This window comes from Boleophthalmus pectinirostris, unplaced genomic scaffold (assembly GCF_026225935.1).
Source record: "Boleophthalmus pectinirostris isolate CB_2022bp ecotype Guang Dong unplaced genomic scaffold, ASM2622593v1 HiC_scaffold_7, whole genome shotgun sequence".
NCBI lineage: Eukaryota > Metazoa > Chordata > Actinopteri > Gobiiformes > Gobiidae > Boleophthalmus > Boleophthalmus pectinirostris.
The window spans coordinates 11912726-11931815 of NW_026571473.1; the positions used below are offsets into that span (position 1 = coordinate 11912726).

The 19090-nt window shown below is 36.9% G+C and overlaps 1 protein-coding gene across 1 annotated transcript; it reads right to left on the minus strand.

The window, feature by feature from the left end:
* Positions 1-1344: 1344 nt before the first annotated feature.
* dnai3 (dynein axonemal intermediate chain 3) lies at positions 1345-18972 on the minus strand. Its single transcript, XM_055164996.1, has 21 exons — positions 18944-18972; positions 15894-16078; positions 15207-15311; positions 14949-15077; positions 14350-14549; positions 13550-13666; positions 13278-13474; positions 13085-13191; positions 10596-10685; positions 10380-10469; positions 8597-8713; positions 7343-7416; positions 7117-7261; positions 6886-6982; positions 4541-4659; positions 4391-4451; positions 3197-3327; positions 2777-2984; positions 2120-2211; positions 1917-2024; positions 1345-1511 (listed from the first exon to the last, which is right to left on the minus strand). Exons 1-21 carry the CDS (start codon positions 18957-18959, stop codon positions 1389-1391), a joined length of 2511 nt encoding a protein of 836 aa, XP_055020971.1. The 5' UTR covers positions 18960-18972; the 3' UTR covers positions 1345-1388.
* Between the last annotated feature and the right edge of the window lie 118 nt (positions 18973-19090).

The window sequence follows — 19090 nt, forward strand, 5'->3', positions numbered from 1 at the left end:
ATAAACTCTAGGTGCATTAGAACTCCAACCTCATTCGCTGACCTATATTATTTAACCAGAATAAAATCCCATTGTAGTGTTGTCATAAACTTATATAAGTAATAATTTTTAATCTACAATCAGTATCTGTTCAGTAGTGGCAATAAGTGACATTTATACACCAAAATATTGTATCAAATAAAATGATTCTAATATGGATCACTTGTGCCACCGTAGTGTTAGTATAAACCTGTGGAAAACACTGAGTTACGAGTGTTGTATCTGTGTCAGTCCTAAGTCCTGATAAATGGACAGCGTTTCAAAACAACTGTTATGTCTATTCTTAAAAAGCAAAGAAAAGTCAAACATGCCCTTTCACAAATCATAAAGGTTAACCTCAAACTATTTATTGTTCTAAACTTAAATTGGGCACAAAACCTCAGAGGGTTATTTGCAGCCATGTCTTACCTGATTATATGTACACTGCTAAGCAACCCCCACACTCTGCCCCACTCACCGAGGCCTGAGCGGAAACCACTTATTACAGTGAGGAGGGTGGACAGTGTGTTTTAGACCAAATCTGGCTGTGGCTGCTACAAAAATGACATGACTGTTAACAGCACACCTGGCTTACACACTCTGTAACAAATCTGTTTACAAGAAAAAGGGGCTTGTGCAATAGCCCCGGAGTTTCAGAAACAAAAATATTTGGCTGTAATTCTGACACAGCTTGAATAACATAGCAATTTAATTTTTTTTTTACATATAGAGCTCAGAATTGTGTCACAAATAAGATAAACCAAATGGAGATTTTAAAATGCTAAATACAAGAGTAATAGAGATGTATTTACTAATAGTTACAGGGTTGTTCCACTGCTCTTTTAAATGCTGCTTAAGTTAATGCATTTCAAGGTTTTACACTCTTTATAAAAATGGTGGATTCAGTCAATAAAGGTTGCTCTATTGTTCATTTTTATATCCATACAAAAACTTTAAAAAAAAATTGTAAAAAAAAAATGTAAACTGTGACTTCAAAATTGTCTTAAAACATGTATCTGCACTGAAAAGTCAGTGAATACACCATGTGGATCTGTAAGCAACAACAGAGAAATATCATGAAAATAAAGATCCATAAAAGGACTTCCTGCCAAGGTCAGGCCCTTGAGTGTGTCCTGTGGGAGGAGCAGAGAAGAGGGCACTAATGGATGCCACTGCCTGGTAATTGGATCTAAGGCCCGTGGATCCATTGGTAGCCACTAGAGTCCCAACCAAATATCAAATGGACAAACGGTTTGAGTTTCCCTAATAAATAATGTTTATTAAAAGTATTTAAATGTGTTAGTTGTATTTACAAATCATATTACAATGTTGTTGTTGTATAAATATGACATATGTGTGTGAAGAGTGAGTTACTCTTTGTCAGTCTCTGTGAGCAGGCCCATGCTTTTTAGGATGCTCTTCTGCATGTCCAGGGAGGCAGCGTACACCTTCATGGCCTCCTCCTCACTCTCCTCCAGGACTTTAAGTGACTCCTTCAAACAACAAAATGTATATAAAAATAAATTATTACCAATATTATATTGTGTAAGTCTCATGTATAGCCTGAAACATTACATACATTTAACTGGAGACTAGACAAACTAACAGGTCTAACATTATTGGAACTTTCCAAGACTGAAATCATATTACACTGTGTGTGAATAAAACATGATGAGAATTAGACAGTCTGTCCAGTGAACAGTAATCTATTTTAAACTTTTAACTCAATATAATGTAATATATTTTATTACAGAGGCACCTGCTGTCAGAGCATACTGTCAATCAAAGCTATATAATGGGAAATTGCAAGGTAAAACTGTCAAGCACGTTTCTTGACTTTATTCCCCAGGACAGTTTCAAAATGAAATCGTTTGACTTTCTGAAATAACTCATCTTACCGTCTTCTTCTTGGGTTCGTCCCCTCCCATGTGGTGTGTCTCTTCCTTTTTCATCAGATCCTTTATCCTGTTTTGTTCTAACTCAAAGTATTTCCGCATACTCACACTCTGTCAATACATAACAGCTAAAGTGAGGCATTACACTAATCTTTCATTGGCCTCTGTAGAATTCAAACTATGTTATCTGTGGTACAGTGTGTTACCTCGTTCTTTATTGGTACATAGAAAGCCCTTGGGATTTCAAACACACGAATCATTCCCAGGTCGTCACACACTGCCAGGAAGTGCTGTTTAGCTGTGGAGAAAAAAAATAAATGATGAACCCAAAACAAAATAGTTAAACAAGAATTGATGAACAATATGTCCTTCATAGAGTTTGGAGGCACTCAAGCAATAATCAGATAGTTTTAAGCATAGAGTTATACAATTATAGAAGTCTTAAAGCTAGAGCATTTATCCTAAAATAAAAAAAAAAAAAAACATAAAATTTGAGGCAGACACTTTTTCAACAAAACAACAACTAAAAACAAAATAAGAACAAAAACTAGAATTGCACTTGCACACTTTATATAACTTAAAGGTCCTATACTGTACACATTTTTTTCTTGTGAACTTTAAGTCATGTATTAATGCCATTATCTCCTCAAAGTTGTGTTTGTATGTATTTGATGAGAGAACAACATTATAACAGATCAGCAAATATAATATGTATGTGTAATATGGACCCTTTAATTCATATAAGTGAATGGATACTATTGTAGTCTATACAATATCAATGTCCACTCACATCCACCCGCCTTCACTCATACAGAAAATTCTTACTGGCATGACTTATTTCCTTTAAGAGGTTAATGACGTACATGATGCCTTCCAGGGTTTGATGCAGCTGATCTTGGCGTTGATGACATGAGCCAGAATCTGTGTGGGCTCACTGGTCTGCTCCAGCAGGTTCCACAGCTCAATGCTGCCATCATCTCTCCCCAAGAAGAAGACAGCTGGTCGAGACAGAGACCAGCACCCCACTGTGTAAAGCTGTTCTGAACAGGCCGACTCGAAGATAGGCATATCCTGGAGATAAAATAATAATAATGATTTTTAAAAAGGGTTGTAATTTGAATTGGCCCAAATGATCACAAATGTCATAATTAAGGTAATAGAATGTCCTATGCAAACAACACAGTTACATCTATGCCACCCTTTGCTTTGTAGAAAAATATTTAGACTTATTTAAAATATAGTAGTAGTAGTTATGAAACATGTCAAGTGGCACGTGTCCCTACCATGACTCCCTCCTTCCAGATGGCAAAGTTCCAGCCCCCTATCGTCAAAATAATATCCCTGAAGAATGGTGAGCGTTGTACGGTGTTTACCAACCAGTGATGAATGCTCAGGCAGTGAAGCGGCTTACCACCTGGGACGAGAAGAGACATCAGCTCAACACTGATACACATCCTATAATTTAACAGCAATTAAGTGATAAAAATGACTGAATAATTAACATGCTTGCTTGTATTTTTCATCCAATGTTTTTGGTAACAGGTGTTCACAACATAACAACCCAGGAAATAGTGGAAGTCTTGCAATTGGTATCAAGGTCACGAATTGTAGTAATTATTTTCTATATATTTTGGATTCAGTAGACAGTGGTGGAAGAAGTACTCAGTTTTATTACTTAAGTAAAAGTACAGATACAGAGGCAAAACATAAAAGTCAAAGTACTGCATGAAAAAATCTACCTAAGTATTAAAGTACCCATTTAATAAGTATTTCTCACAGATTTCAAAGTGTTGTTAATTTAAAATGTTAAGTTTAAATGTTGTGATATTAATAAAAAATGAATTAATAAATTGTATGAATTAGTAAATTATACAGATTTTGGTCAGCAGTGCCAATATGAATCTGTTTCATAATTATTGTTATGAATTTTGTGTATTCATTTTTATTTGCTCAAAGCCGGAGCTTGAACTCAAAACCTTTAGTCAGGATGTTACAAAAAAAAATAATAAATAAAAATAATATCCATCATGTGAAAAGTACTATTTACTTTTCAGTCCTGTTAAAAAATATGTAGTACAGTAGAAAGTGCAGACACCTGCTCTCAAATACAGTGAAGTAAAAGTAAAAAGTAAAATTTGTAAATGTACTGTGTGTACTGTACTGTAAAATTTATAGTACAACAGATACCTCAAAAATTTTACTCAAGGACAGTACTTTACTACATGTACTTTGTTACCTTCCACCTCTGTTAGTAGAATAGCAGATTTGGTTGAGGTAACTCTAGCTATAAGGTCAGCATGGTGCCTCACAGCAAGAGTGCATTTGTGGTTCATTTATATCACTCCAACTTGTTATTTTGACAGTACTGAGGTTATGAATAATAGATTTAAAGACTGATTTGGACTGACTTTGAAGAAGTTTGGTACAGGCTACAAGGTTATGTGTCTTTCTTGTTTTTACTGAACAAAGTAACTTACTCTGTGGTCGACCTGAGTCATCCTTTTCCATTTTCCAGTCAGTATAAACTATTTCTCCATCCTAGCAATGAGCAAAACAAAATAGAACAAATGTTTATTAATTGGGCAATATATTCTGCGGTATTATCATTTGAAAGCCACAAAGTTCACCTCTGTTCCAACGTAAAGTTTGGTGTTAACATCTTTAAGTGCAGTGAGTGCTTTAGCTGAAGGTATTCTGAGTTCACTGTAGTCTGGAATGACCTTTGAACTTTCATCTTCATCTTCATCTGCGACAGAAAAGCAAAAACAATGCAGGATTTTGCCTGTATTTTGGGTCTACAGTTTGAAGCTTTCATTGGAAAATAATTATAACACAAATTTCCAAATTTTTCCAAAAGTATTTTTATGATGGAGCATATTGTTAGATGAATTTTCCAGTAGATACATGTTTGTATGCAGTTGTCTAATTGTAGCTCTACTGATCTTACTGCCTGCTTGAGAAAAAACTGAACTTATTCCTCAACTTTTCCTTTATGTACCAGATCTTTATTACAAAAAAATAAATTACTGAGAGAAAAGGTGGACATTAGATCAAATTATCAATATAATAGTATGTTTCTCAAAATGCTGCATTTTAAAAATAAAAACCAAACAAACTTTAAAATTAGCATTACTGTACTTTTTGTGTATTTTTTTTGCTGTGCTTCTGTTTTTGCTGTTTAAGTCTGAAACTTAAACCTCAACTAATTCATAACCCTCCCACCCATGCTGCGAAGTGAAGAATACAAATAAAGACTTTGAATTTTAGTAAGTGCGAAGACTGAGGAGAAGAAGCCTTTCCCACACAAAAGGCTGCCCGTCTGACTCTGATAGAGACACTGCAGCTCTATCTGTCCGCAGCCTCTTATCAGCAGGCCGCTCCCATTCAAGCCTGTGTCCCTGTTAAATTAACTTGGAAAGGGCAGTTCACACATCCTGCAACTTTTCCTGTTAAGATGGATGTAAAGATAGCCAACCAAATGGATAACATGGCTTCTTATATGGATTCAGCAAGTGTTAATGATTGGAAAGGATGACCAAAAGTACCGAATTTATCAGAAAGTGTACGTTATGCTATTTGTTGTAAGCTGAATTCTCAACTGATTACAGTGAATAATAAGGTAAGTGAGGAATAACTTTAGACCACTGCAAACTGTTTAAAGTGAACTAGTTCTGTTGTTCACGTTTTTAAGACCATAAAAGTCAAGGTACTGCGCCTTATTGGAAAAAATTAAGATTGGCAATAATAAATTAGCAATATTGGATACTACTCATACACGTATTTTCTTTCACTAGGGTGATAAAGAATAATAAAACAATATAAAAATACAACAGCACTAAAAAATGACAGCACAAAAAAAGACTAGTAATTTCCTCCTCATCAGGACCCACCCATTAGCCGAACCATATTAAACCGCATGGGGACTTCATTAAACCATAATAACAGTGTGCCTATGGGCTAGTGAAAAAAACAAGCAGTGGATTTATTGCCTTAGTTAGCGAGCGTATTAATTCTACAACCCCCAGTGGCCAAAGCTATGTTTACAGAGAGCGCCCTTTCACTGCACAAAGACAGGCTTCTTCTTGACCAGTCAGGACACACGCCGTCATCTTCTGAAGCACAGAGAGAAGGAGCAGCATATTGCAAAGAGCTGACAGTCAGTAAGGCTAATGCGCCGCCACTATGAGGGCCTTGTTTTGGACGTATCACTTAATATAGGCCTATGAAACTGGAGGAGAGATCAGGAAGACACAGGAGAGAGAGTATGTGGGTATGGTATAAAGACATTGAGTGAAGGCCTAATGAAATTAAATGAGCAGTCCACTTGAATAATCACAGCTTAAACTGGACAAACAAAAATAAATAGTGATAAAAAATAAATCGTATTACTATTATGTGTAACCGCTGGTGGGATTAGCAATACAAGAATTAGAATAGCCATTAAAACAAAAACTGACAAAGCAAGATATTAAACATGATAGGTAGTTTTAATTCCTGTTTAAGTTTAGACTTTTTATTTTTATATTACATTGCTTTGCCTGGAGTGTTTCACAGTATGGATTAATCTTTTTTTTTTATCTCCATGGAGACAAGTAGGTGGCACCATCAGGCGAATCTGCAGAGAGACGATTCTGTTCACAATAAGAATGCATGTTTTCAAGGTGTTTCTGTGCAATAAGAACACTTTTAATTGAATAAATGAAGATACAAGTTTAATGTCATACTGTGGAACATTTCAGGCAAAGCTGTAAGATTTAAGGTGGTGAATCTGCACGAGTTTTTGTAATATTTACATTGTTGGTATTATGCAATCATATATTTGGTCATGATTTAAATATTGTAAAATAGTGACCTCTTGATGCTTACTATCATGAAATTTAAATAATAATTTTCTCATTGACTCTCTGAGGCATGGAGGATCTGAGAGCATGAAAACTGCAGCTACAGCTATCTTCAGGTCAGAACTCCTCACCTGCGTTCTTTCCTCTCTTACTGGTACAGGTGTAGTCTTCAAAGCTCAACTTCAAAGGTGCGTATCCTCCAGTGGCTTCGATCTTTGGCACAGACACCTGACACATGACAGAGCAGAGGAAGGGCCGCTATCAAATCTAAAGGCCAGGCAGCTTTTATTAAAAATCTAATTAAGTAACAAGCATCTTTGTGTTGTGGTTTGATATCATAGGCTGTAATCAGGAGGAATTACCCGGAACAGTGGAGTCCATGTCCGGTCCAGGTGTTTGAATGTTTGAGGGGCACTGTAGGGAGACGTCTGATCCACTTTCTGCTTTTTGTCCGTCACAGATTGAGCTGGCAAGGTTGCTACCCTGATGTCCCAGAATAAAATGGAACTGGACAAGTAGAATATAAAGAATCACACTGATAAGCATTTTAACACAATATATGCATTAAAGTGTTTCTACAGAGGGTACCTGTCAGGGGAGCAAGTGACAATCTGAACTGCCATGTTATACTTGTTCTCTATGGGAAGTCCTGCTTTGGTCACCTAATTAGAAAGAAAGAGGGGCACGGAGCGAATAACCTTCCATCAGGTTTAAGGCCGCCACACACTACAAGATTTGCTGGTCTTAAACCATTTTTAAATGTGCAACAAAAAGCGCACACCACAGAAATCTCTGAGAGCAGGCTTCTGCCGGATATGGCTGCATACCACATGCTAGTCTTTGTGAGCTATGAGCGTGATCGCGTCAGCTGTTTCCAGTCTAGAGTAAAACGACTCGCTTTGGGACTCTTAAGTGTTCAAAAGGTCAGAGCACTGCACTTCTAGTTTAGATACAAGTCAGACTGTGTTATTATTATTTGTGAAATGCGGTGCAATACTTCAGACATATGATTTTTAATGCACAGAAGGCTGGTGATAAAGTACACAGGAAGTAGAGTCACTATTACTAATCTGCAGCTTCATCTCAATCTATGCATGTAAACAGACACGTGAGGAACTACTCTCACCTTTTTACTTTAAAAGAACACTTTAAACTATATTAACAGCGCTGTTTTGTGGACTGGGTGTCATTATTTATGGAGGACAAATTCTATTCATAATGTGGATGAGATGCAGCACTTGAAATTTACAATTTCATGAGGGGTGAATAATTTTCACTCTTTACTGAGTTTGTATCTTATGCCTCTGTGTCTGTCACTGTTATTGGCTGTTACCGTAGTGTAGCTGATGTTTGGTGACAAAGCAGCTCAGAGTCACACTGACATCACACACATGAGGAGCACAGCGGCTTCAAAATCATACACAAAGACACAAAGTCGGGTCACATCTCCCTGGACTCAGGGAGAAGCAAATTGCAGCCTAAATCTGGCAAATTCTCCTGTAATGTGTGGCGGCCTTTATCAATACTTAAAATAGAGGCATTTGTTTATGTTATAATAAAAAAAACAGTATTTTCCTAGGAGCACTTTGCTAATTGGCTGAATCTTCTAATTCAAATTCACATTTTGAAAATCATCATGGTAAGTAGCCAAATCAATTCTCTCAAAAAATTTGACATTGACATTATCAAAAGTATGTCGACCTGATGAAAGACTAGATGAAGTGTGCTTCTGTCAATCAATATAAGTAAAGTAAAATCACTATGTAAAGTATCAACTCTATGACACTGGCTCAAGTCACATGTGCAGTAGATCCTTCCTGCAGTCCCTCAGCTTATATCTACCTCAAATGTTGTTGGCAGCCACTGGACATCAGTAATTGGGCCTTTGTATCTCTTCTTTAAGGCAGACATAGCACAGTGCTGCACAGACATCATATTCTCTTTGCTGTCGTCCAGGCCCTGGAGGGAGACACACATACACAGAGTACAGGGAGTTGGATTTTACCATTGAGTTTGGTGCTTTGAGAAAACCTGACATGCTTTTAAAATGTGTTATTATAATCAAAGATGTGATATGAAGAATTTGTAGACATCATTATCATGTTACATAAATGTGAGATCTACACTTCTGCATCATTCATTCAGTTGAATTAGGCCAATTTGCATAAAAAGTTGCATCTGCTGCAAATGTTTTGCAGCAAATATGTCCTTCTGTGAAGTCTCTGGTTGTACAAAACAACCCATTTGTCAAATGTAAGTAATACAATACATAATTTATGTTAAATACAATTATTCAACCTTTAACCAGATATATTTCAACTACTGCTTTAATATTATGACCCACTGTACTCATGTGAACACAGCCCAAATCTGCAGAGAAAGATTGTAATTGCGTGCTTCACTGATAAGCTTGCAACAGGTGCTTGGCGAGCAGGGTTTTCTCAGCTCGATGCATCAATGTAAAAAGCTTTTAGCCGATAGCATTGGCTGATGTTTACAGCGCAAACACAAAGCTGAACTGATTTCCATGTGTGCTATGGAGGGTTTGTGTAACAGCTGGACCGTGTGAGCCCATGCTGTTGACTCTGGAGAATGAAGCGCAAACAAGGACAAAGAGAATAAAGGGAGGTCCGAGGGGTGGGAGAGGAAGAGGCAATAGAGGAGGAAGTATAGAGCAGAGTGGGAGCAGGACAGCTGCTCCACTGTAGAGCCCATAAAACACACAAAGCAAATGAGGGCTGCATGATAGGGGCATATGTGCCCATTTCAATTAGTCAGCCCAGTGGAGGATGTCATGGAGGGTCAGGCTTTATAAGGGGTAATATAACACTAAAGACTGGTGCTCTGGAGATGGGCACTAAAAAGTTTTTAATGTTTTGATTTTAGAACAATGTGTATTTGTACTTGGCCTTGTTGTGAGGTTGTAAATAACATCTACAAAATTAGTTCTGCATCTTCATTAATAAATGGTATTCACCTGGTAAGTTAGGATCATGTTAGACAAATTTCTTTGGGTTAGGAAGTACACTTGTCATATTCAAATGAAATATGTGATTTACTTTTTTTTTTTTTTTTTTTTGCTGTAGCTTTCCTGACACAGAGTGCTTTGATGTGTAATGATCGTGATTGGTAAAGTAAATTCTGGTGCACACTTAACTTTCCCCTTGGTTTGAAAGGGTGGGCAGTAAAACCAAAATGGATGGTAATGGGTAATGTGTTATTCCTTAATGAAAATCATATTTTCAAGTTTGAACTGACAAGTGCCTTTGTTATTATTGCTGTAATGTGTTACCTTTAGCTAGTTCTGCTATTAGGTCTCAACATCTTGCTTTCATATGCGCACTACATTATAAGACCATTTATGGGTTTACATTTGACAGTTTATTACAGCTTGTGGATGATTAAAAAGCAGCATTAGGGTCTCATATTCATATTTAATGACAGAGTAGACATGCAAAAGAATCCAGTGAACATATGATCATCTCTAAATATGCCTGTCTTTTTTGAATGAACCACAGTGACATCATCAGCTGCCCCCAAAGGACTTCAGGAGTAACTGAGAACACATGTACAGTTTAAAATGATACAAAATACTAGACTTTTGTACTTGGATACTTCTACTTACAAAAGCTTTAGTGTTGACAGACTCCTTTCTCCCACCAGGCTGTATTCCTTGTAAATGAGTGACGTACGCAGAGATGTCCCATAAAACTAACTGAAAAGAAAGCGCGTAGTTCAGACAAATACCGGATACATCATGACATAACAGTGTAACATAATAGCGGTTGTAAACTATGACTGCAATGTACATACAAGGGAAAAGTAACAGTTGAATCATTACCTGGCCATTTGCGCAGCCACCCACAATAATGTTAGGATCAGACGGGGAAAATTCAAATACTAAAACGTCATTAGGGCATTTTAGTAACAACTGTAAAACAAAATACAAAACTAAAATGACAACAATTAAAAAACATCTGATTTGTTAAAAATAGAAATGTAATAAAGAACATACTATTACTGTTTCATTAAAGGTGCACTGTGTAACTTTTTGATTGTTTGTCACCTGCTTATTTCTATGAAGATGTCATTTCCCTGCCTGAAATGTTGCACAGTATGACATTAAACACCTCTACTTTACATTTATTCAATTACAGGTGGTTTTTATAGCCTCACAAAATCATTAAAAAAAAACAAGAATTCTGACTGTGAGCAGGGTTGCCTCTCCACAGATCTAGCATCTAACTTGGCCTGGTTTGGTACTGATAAAGATATAATGGTTGAATACCATACTGGGAAACATTCCAGACAAAGCAATCTCCACGGAGAAAAGGATTTGACAAACCCTCGAGCAGAAAAGTTACACAATGCACCTTTAACATTACCTGTGGCTTATGAAGTATATGATATGATCAAATGTTATAAGGTTTTATTCACAATTACAGAAAAAAGGTACATAATCTGGTATCTCGGGGTCTTGTTCACGAGTGAGGGGAGGATGGAGCGTGAGATTGACAGGCGGATCGGTGCGGCGTCTGCAGTGATGCGGTCGCTGTATCGAACCGTTGTGGTGAAGAGGAAGCTGAGTCGAAAGGCAAAGCTCTCGATTTACCGGTCAATCTACGTTCCTACCCTCACCTATGGTCATGAGCTCTGGATAATGACCGAAAGGACAAGATCGCGGATACAAGCGGTCGAAATGAGTTTCCTTCGCAGGTTGGTTGGGTGCTTCCTTAGAGATAGGGTGAGGAGCTCAGTCACACGGTAGGAGCTCGGAGTAGAGCCACTGCTCCTCCACATTAAGAGGACCCAGTTGAAGTGGCTCGGGCATCTGTTTCGGATGCCTCTTGGACGCCTCCCTCGGGAGGTGTTCCGGGCACGTCACATCGGGAGGAGGCCCCGGGGAAGACCCAGGACACGCTGGAGGGACTATGTCTCTCGGTTGGACTGGGAACGCCTCGGGATCCCCCTGGAAGAGCTGGAGCAAGTGTATGTGGAGAGGGAAGTCTGGGAGGCCCTTCTCAGACTGTTGCCCCCGCAACCCGACCCCGGATAAGCGGAAGAAAATGAATGGATGGATGGATGTACATAATCTAAAAACGTTTTATATTTACATTTGTTCATTTTGTTCACCTGCCAATTATCGAATAATAAAGCAAATTGAGCTTCGTACTAGGTTGCCACATCCAACTACTAAAACCAGTTTGTAATATATCTAAAAAGTCTCTCTGTGATATGATATGTCGACCATACATTATAGCTAACGTCATCCCAGGTCACCACTTTGACACCAGTATTTTGCAGCTGTTACTTTTAAGATTTATTGTATTGCTACTAAAATTTCACTAGCGTGCTCTGGATAGTATTTTATTTTGTTAGACGACTCCAGCAGACAGCAGTGAAACCAAAGCATGACTAATAAGCCCTACGTCATTCAGAACTCACGTTACCTCTGGGAGATTTAGAAGATCAGTTTTATTGATTAAGTGTCTGGGTTAAATCAATTCAGTGTCTCAAATTCCTCTTCAGCAAATAGTGCTATCAAATGACAATGCACAATTCTCAGTAAAGATGGATGATAATTAACTTTAGTAATTATAGTAAAATAGTCTTGTATTCCCTCACAAAATCATAACCTTTGGTTCTTAGTTGCTTATGTAGTAAGTGTGCTGCTATATTTTATACTTCCAACACACTTAAATCTTTGTATTGAATTCTATCAAAGGTACATAAAAAGTAACTTCAATCTGATTTGATGTTTAATAATAAAACTGTTAGATGCAGATAGTGACGCAACTTGTCCATAACTATTACAACACTGGTTTTGTCAAACCTAACAGGGTAGAACATTAAAAGTCTTATATTACACAAAATTGACCATGTTATAATGCTTTTTTACCTTATCAAAAACACACAAACGTGTGTTTTATTCACACATTTGAGTAACCCTTTATTATTAGTTTCTCTACATATGTGAAGCGCAAAATTCTCTGTATCCACCTTGTGATGTCATAACAGCTACCTTTTACCTTTAGTTCACCAGAGATGGGTAATTCCAGGACTGAAATCATCCAAATGATTCTAGTGAAGATGCTATGGAATTTAAAAACACGATGGAGCACGTCCTGTATTACCACATGAAATCACATGGTGGAAAAGAGTGTTTTCTGTTTAAGAGAAGAACTCAGCCAAAAAAAGGATTTATGTGATAAACATGTGTGAATGAAACAAAACACAAGTTATGCTTGTGATGAGGAAACAACATTATAAGAGAGATCAGAAAATAGCATAAAATGGGCCCTTTAAACTGTATTTGAATCATCTTTGTACCTGAGGTGTACAAGGATCGGCAAAGCTGTAGAAAAGGATGAAGGAGGGCGTCACTGGTTTTTGGAACTTCTTCTCTGCACTTTTTGTTGTGGAGACAGCTAGAACACCTAAAAAGGAAAAAGTATAGAGTATAGAGTATATCAGCAAAATAAAAAGTAAAAACTAAGCAACTATGAGACAGTTTGCCGTTTACCATAGATAGCTGGGTGCCAGTTTATGCAGCTAATCTTTTTATCTTTAATGTACTTCTGGTCGGTAAAGGTCTGATGTAGCACTAATCCTTCTGTAGCCTTCACGGGGAAGTCACCCTCGTCGTGGTCCGTGCCCTGAGCTTTCCAATCATCACAGAACACATTTGCAATAGTTTCCTGTTGAAGCACATGCATGACCCTGAAAGAACATACAAATTTTACTAGTACTCAAATATACAGTTCTTTAAAGCTAATTATATTTACTCCAACCTACCTTGGAGTGACTAAATCCAAGAAGTTCTTCATACTTTCCGACTGGAGGAGCTGTTTGCTTTCCCCACACTCTAAACGTTCAGGCTCATACTGTATGCACATGTTTTTCTGATGCTTCCTGTAGAAATAAGTAAGGGGGTTTGTTATGAATAAATATTGACCTAGGCACACATTTTAGAACATTACAAATCCATAAATACATTAAATATATGAATAAGAATCTGTATCTATGTGTTTTTGTAGTGTTTATATATACATAAATACAGATAGATATATACATACATACATATATATATGGGGATGTTGTTGCTTTGACTGGAATGATTCATACTAAAGCATTGAACATCGCATTTTTATTTAATTACAGGCACCTTGAAATTTTGCATTCTTACTGTGAATTGGTGCCTCCACACAGACTTGTAACTTGGCCTGGTGGCTCTCTACATGGAGATAAGTAAGTACAATGCCATACTAAGGAAATTTCAGGCACAACAACAATAACATTTCCATAATGTTGTTTGCTTTTCTGGTGGAGGGTGTACCATCTGCTTGTTTTTATGGTAACTGTACTATTCAACAATATTCAGATTGATTGTTGCATTGACGTAACCTCTAACCCTATATTTTATCAATATGTGTCCTGCAGTGTTCTAACAAGCTACTATGCAAACAACAGCTCATACATATTTGAACATTACAACACAAGTTATATTCTCTCTATTATAGCCATACATTGATATAGTTAGCCCCAGGAGACACATTAGCGGTATTTAGCTTGTACATTCTGATCTGGCAGCCTACCACAGTGTCTGAGTGCTGCTGCCGTGGAGCTGGGGCACTGCCTGCATCCCTGCGTCCCTCTGCAGCTGTTTAATGCTGAATCTGCTGTCCTGGTACGAAGCACACTCCAGGAAGCCATCTTTAACATCTGCAGCTCTGCGGTCAGAGAAGCGCACGGCTGCGCCAAACTTGTGTCGCACTCGGGAGAACTTGAAACAGACCTACCAATAAAAAACAGGAAATGTGAATGACAGAGGCCATTTTCTATTATTTAAAGATGCACTATGTAACTTTTCTGGTGGTTTTCTGGTTGCTTGCCTAATGGAGATGTTACAGCTTTGCCTGAATGTTCTAGAGTATGGCATTCAACTTATGTTTCATGAAGACAAGTTACAGGTCAGATCTGTGGAGAGGCAACCCTGCTCACAGTAAGAATGCATATTTTTTAAGGTATTTTTAAGAGATAAAGAGACATGTAACTGAATAAATGCAAGATATATTTAAGAACACACCAGGCAAAGCAATAACATCTCCATGGAGACCAACAGTTAGTGGACCCTCAACAATAGAAGTTACATAGTGCACCTTTAATAATACATGTAAATCGAGGTATGCAGTACCTTTTCTTTCGTATCTCTGACAGACTCTTCTTCTATCTCTAACTCGCTGCCAAGAGAGACCCAGGGCTTAGGTTCTGGGGTTTTACATATTTCAATAACAGACTCCACTGGTGTAGGAGGTTTTGGAGGCTGTAGAGGACAAAAAGGGATGATTCATTTCACATGGTTTATCTTTTTCAGGACAGGATTTGTTTAAAACATGAATGAAAATAAACTTGTACAAAATAAACAAAACACCACAATAAAACAAAAACTCACATTGAGTAATTTGTCCTTGGCTTCTGGTGTGAGAACCAGATAGAAGCTCTGACCGTAGGTGAAGTCTCTGTCATACACCAGCAACAGTTCATCTTCTGGGTAGTCCTAACAACAGAAATAATAGTTTATATGTTGAATGTGACAATATCTTTTGGGTTTATTCCAAAAAGTACTTCCTTCCAGTGGATAGTGATTTGCTTATTGTTTTGTAATGGGTTTTGCATTCCTTCCTGTTACATCCTGTTTACCACTTATAACAAAATTAATTCATTCACTGCTGAAAAAACTTTTGTTTAATCTAAGTCACTGAATCTGAGTTGATATTAAGGATAATACCTCATATTTGACACTCAAGAACACTGGTTTTATTTATTCAAGACAAAATATTAGTAGTTTATTTAATATTATCACATGGTCTTATTCTAGTTTTGATATAGATCACAATCATACAGAACTATTCAAGAGTCTAAATTTGTCCGATTCATGAATTGTTGTTGTTGTTTTTTTTTAATTATTATTATTATTATTATAAAGAATTTGTTGAATGGAAGACTATCAGTAGGCTTTGTTATTGGTTTAACTAGTCACTGTTCCCACAATTAACTCAAAGTGGTGGTCTAAGCAGTGATGTCAGAGTATCCTGAGATCATTGTCTGACAGGTGCACATGACAAAAGCCCACCCTCACCTGAACGCTTTTCTTCACGAGGCTGAAATCAGACAGGGCTGCTCGGTTCTTGATATCCTGCAGGATGTCGTCCTTTAGCAGCAGCTTGTAGGGACTGTCTCCTGTCACATCCTCGTCGGCTACACAGTAAAACAGCTCCTGGGTCACGGAGGTCAGGTCCAGCGGAAAAAAATCTTCAGGGTGTTCTTAGTCAGGAATAGTAGAGTTAGAAGAAATACAATAACAAGGGTTGTGTCTCTTTATTGCAAATAGTGCTACTAAGTTTTTATTATTTAGCAAGGTCATAGCATAGGAGCAATGCATTTAGTACGATAGCAAAAACAACTTAAGAAATGCAAAATGTGCTTTTATATATTATTATACAAAGTTGCTTAAAACCAAAAATTATGCTTAATTAATCTAAAATTTTGTGTTTTTCTGTATTCATTCTAATATGATATAGGTTAAACTTTACCAACATAGCAAGAAAAAATGCTGATGAAAAGTATTGGTAAAAATAAAATAAAAAGTAAAAGTGTTTAAATATGTTATACCAAGTTGTTTTAAACCAAAAATCAAATCTAAAAATATGTGTGTTTCTGTTCTAATAAACATCTCTATTCCACTAGGATACAGGTTTGGCATGAACTGTCAAAGTGAAATTTAGTAAGATTACAAATGTGTGACATACACATATATTGTAAAAAGTATGAAAGGAGGGTAAGAGAGGGGAGAGACATTCAGTAAATTACCAGAGCCAGGTATCAAATTCATAAGATACAGACACAGCGCTCGTCATATTTATTACAGTCTAGACCATTGCTATTAGACAGCATTGTTTATGGTCAGATTGTGTTAAACAAAACTCAGATTAAAGTCTAACTTAAGTATCAGAGCTTCAGACAGAGCAGTGCCTACACTTAGCAACACATGATCAGCTGAAAAGTATCAATACATTTTATTCAATGTTTTTGCTAGCATATCCTATGAGACACAATTATGCCCCCGCTGTCTGATCATCAAACGCAGTGCACCTCTGATCTTTCGAAACCCCTCCCTGAAGTCTGGACCACCCCACATCAGTCTCACAAGATAAAACGCTCTCCCAAAGTACATACTGTCCAAAATGTGCGGAAGTGGCTCTGTTATAGTCTGGCATGCAAAAACACAAATCTAGGATGCTCGGTTACTTGGCATACTGTATTTCTGCCACCCAACCCACAACAACACAACAATGAGTCTATACGCCATAACATAGGTTCTTTCATGAATACTCTTTAGTAAACATTAGCTTGTACATAATGAGTGCTTGTGGTCTAGCTCTTCAAAGCCTCTTCACCAGGTTGCACAGGGGACTGGGCAGACTCAAGTACAGTTTAAGTAATCACTTCCAACTGGGTGTGTCAACGTTCCCTGGTCACACCATTCAGGCCCTATGCCAGTTCATTGTAGTGGAAAATCACACCCTTCATTTAACCCAGGCTATGTGTCAGTGGTACATGCCACTCACATTCAAGTGAAGGATTTGCTTGAGAGACAAATAGTGATGTTCAATGTCCCATAGCCCTCAAGAATGTAATTAGCAGAGAGCGTGCTGAATGACATTTTTATTCTGTGTCGGGATGTTTTCCGTTTGAGAGGGTCTTTAAAGCTTGGCATTTTGACCACTTGTTTATGGTAGATATTTTCAAGCATATTTTATTCTGAAAAAAAAAAAAAAAAAAAAAAAAAAAAACCTCCCACACCATACACCATACCCCTCTCTCTACCTGCAAAACATACACAAACTACATTAAAAAAACACACTAACTAGATACACAAACATCAAATATCAGTCAAGTCCAGTTATGTCAAAAACTTAAAAAAAAAAGGTAGCACTTCAAAATAATAGCAAATTTTGAAATACTGTTTTGAATGTATATATATATATATATATATATATATATATATAATATATATATATATATATATATATATATATATATATATATATATATATATATATAATAAATATATAAGTAGGCTATACTGTTCAGAACAAAAAGTGCTGCAAAAGTGAGCTGAGACTTGATGCAACATTTTAATGGAAAAATACTTAACCAAAACCATTCTTTCTCCTGATGGTTTAACAAAAGATCGTGTTAATATCGTTATCAGGATATATATATATATATATATATATATATATATATATATATATATATATATATATATATATATATATATATATTTTTTTTTTTTTTTGTCAGTATCATCTACCATTGCTACTACTATTTTGTTTTGTTTTTTTGCTGATATGATTATACATTACAGTAAATCATCCTTGTAGTCTAAGAATATGCCTTAACAATCCTGTGTGATCAGTTTCTTTGTCAATGCAACTTTACCATTATATAACAGAGAAGAATTCGGGAAAATAAAGCACTAATCGACTTCACTGCCATTTAAGTAACTCTAAGCGATGCCTGAATAAAACAATGTGTTAACCTACCATGTTTCTCAACTGCTTCTGGCACCTTAGCTTTTTTTCCTAAACGCAAATGCCATTGGGTTAGCTTACCTTCACTACACTCACATGCAGAATCACATTAGCTGAGTGCTTTTATCATCACTAACCTTTCCCTTTCACCTTACTGCCTGCTTTAGCCTTGGCTTTCTTGGGAGACATGCTGAATCAAATCAAGTGGAAAAGGAGAGGAGGAGCTGTCTATGGTAGCCTACCTGAAAACAAATGAGCTTACACAGATCACCGTCAGAGCTGTTCAGAGAAAAACATCGCCTATGCAGGTGGCGACATCTCTTGGACAATTAGAGAAATGCAAGAAATGTATAGTTATTTGCAAACACTTTTACTTCTTATCTGAGGACATTTAAATACGTAAAAAAAAATTTGCATCATATAAAAGTATGCGACAATAACGTTAGCTAGAGAAAAGTGACTAATTGTGCTAACTTAAAGACACCAAACATATTTAAATACAGCATGAAAAATATTTGGGTTGATTTAACCTGTTATTAAGTTAATCTAATGTCAAATCTGCAAAAAACATAATCATATAATGCAGTTTTACCGGTTTCTTCGACCATAGTAGTTTGTTGAACTCCACGCTTCCTACTCCACCAGACGGCAGCACGTTTGTTTGGTTGCCACGGGTTACGAGGGTGGTGTTAAAATTGACTGACAGATTTAACAGCCAATCAGGAGCCAGCAATAAAGT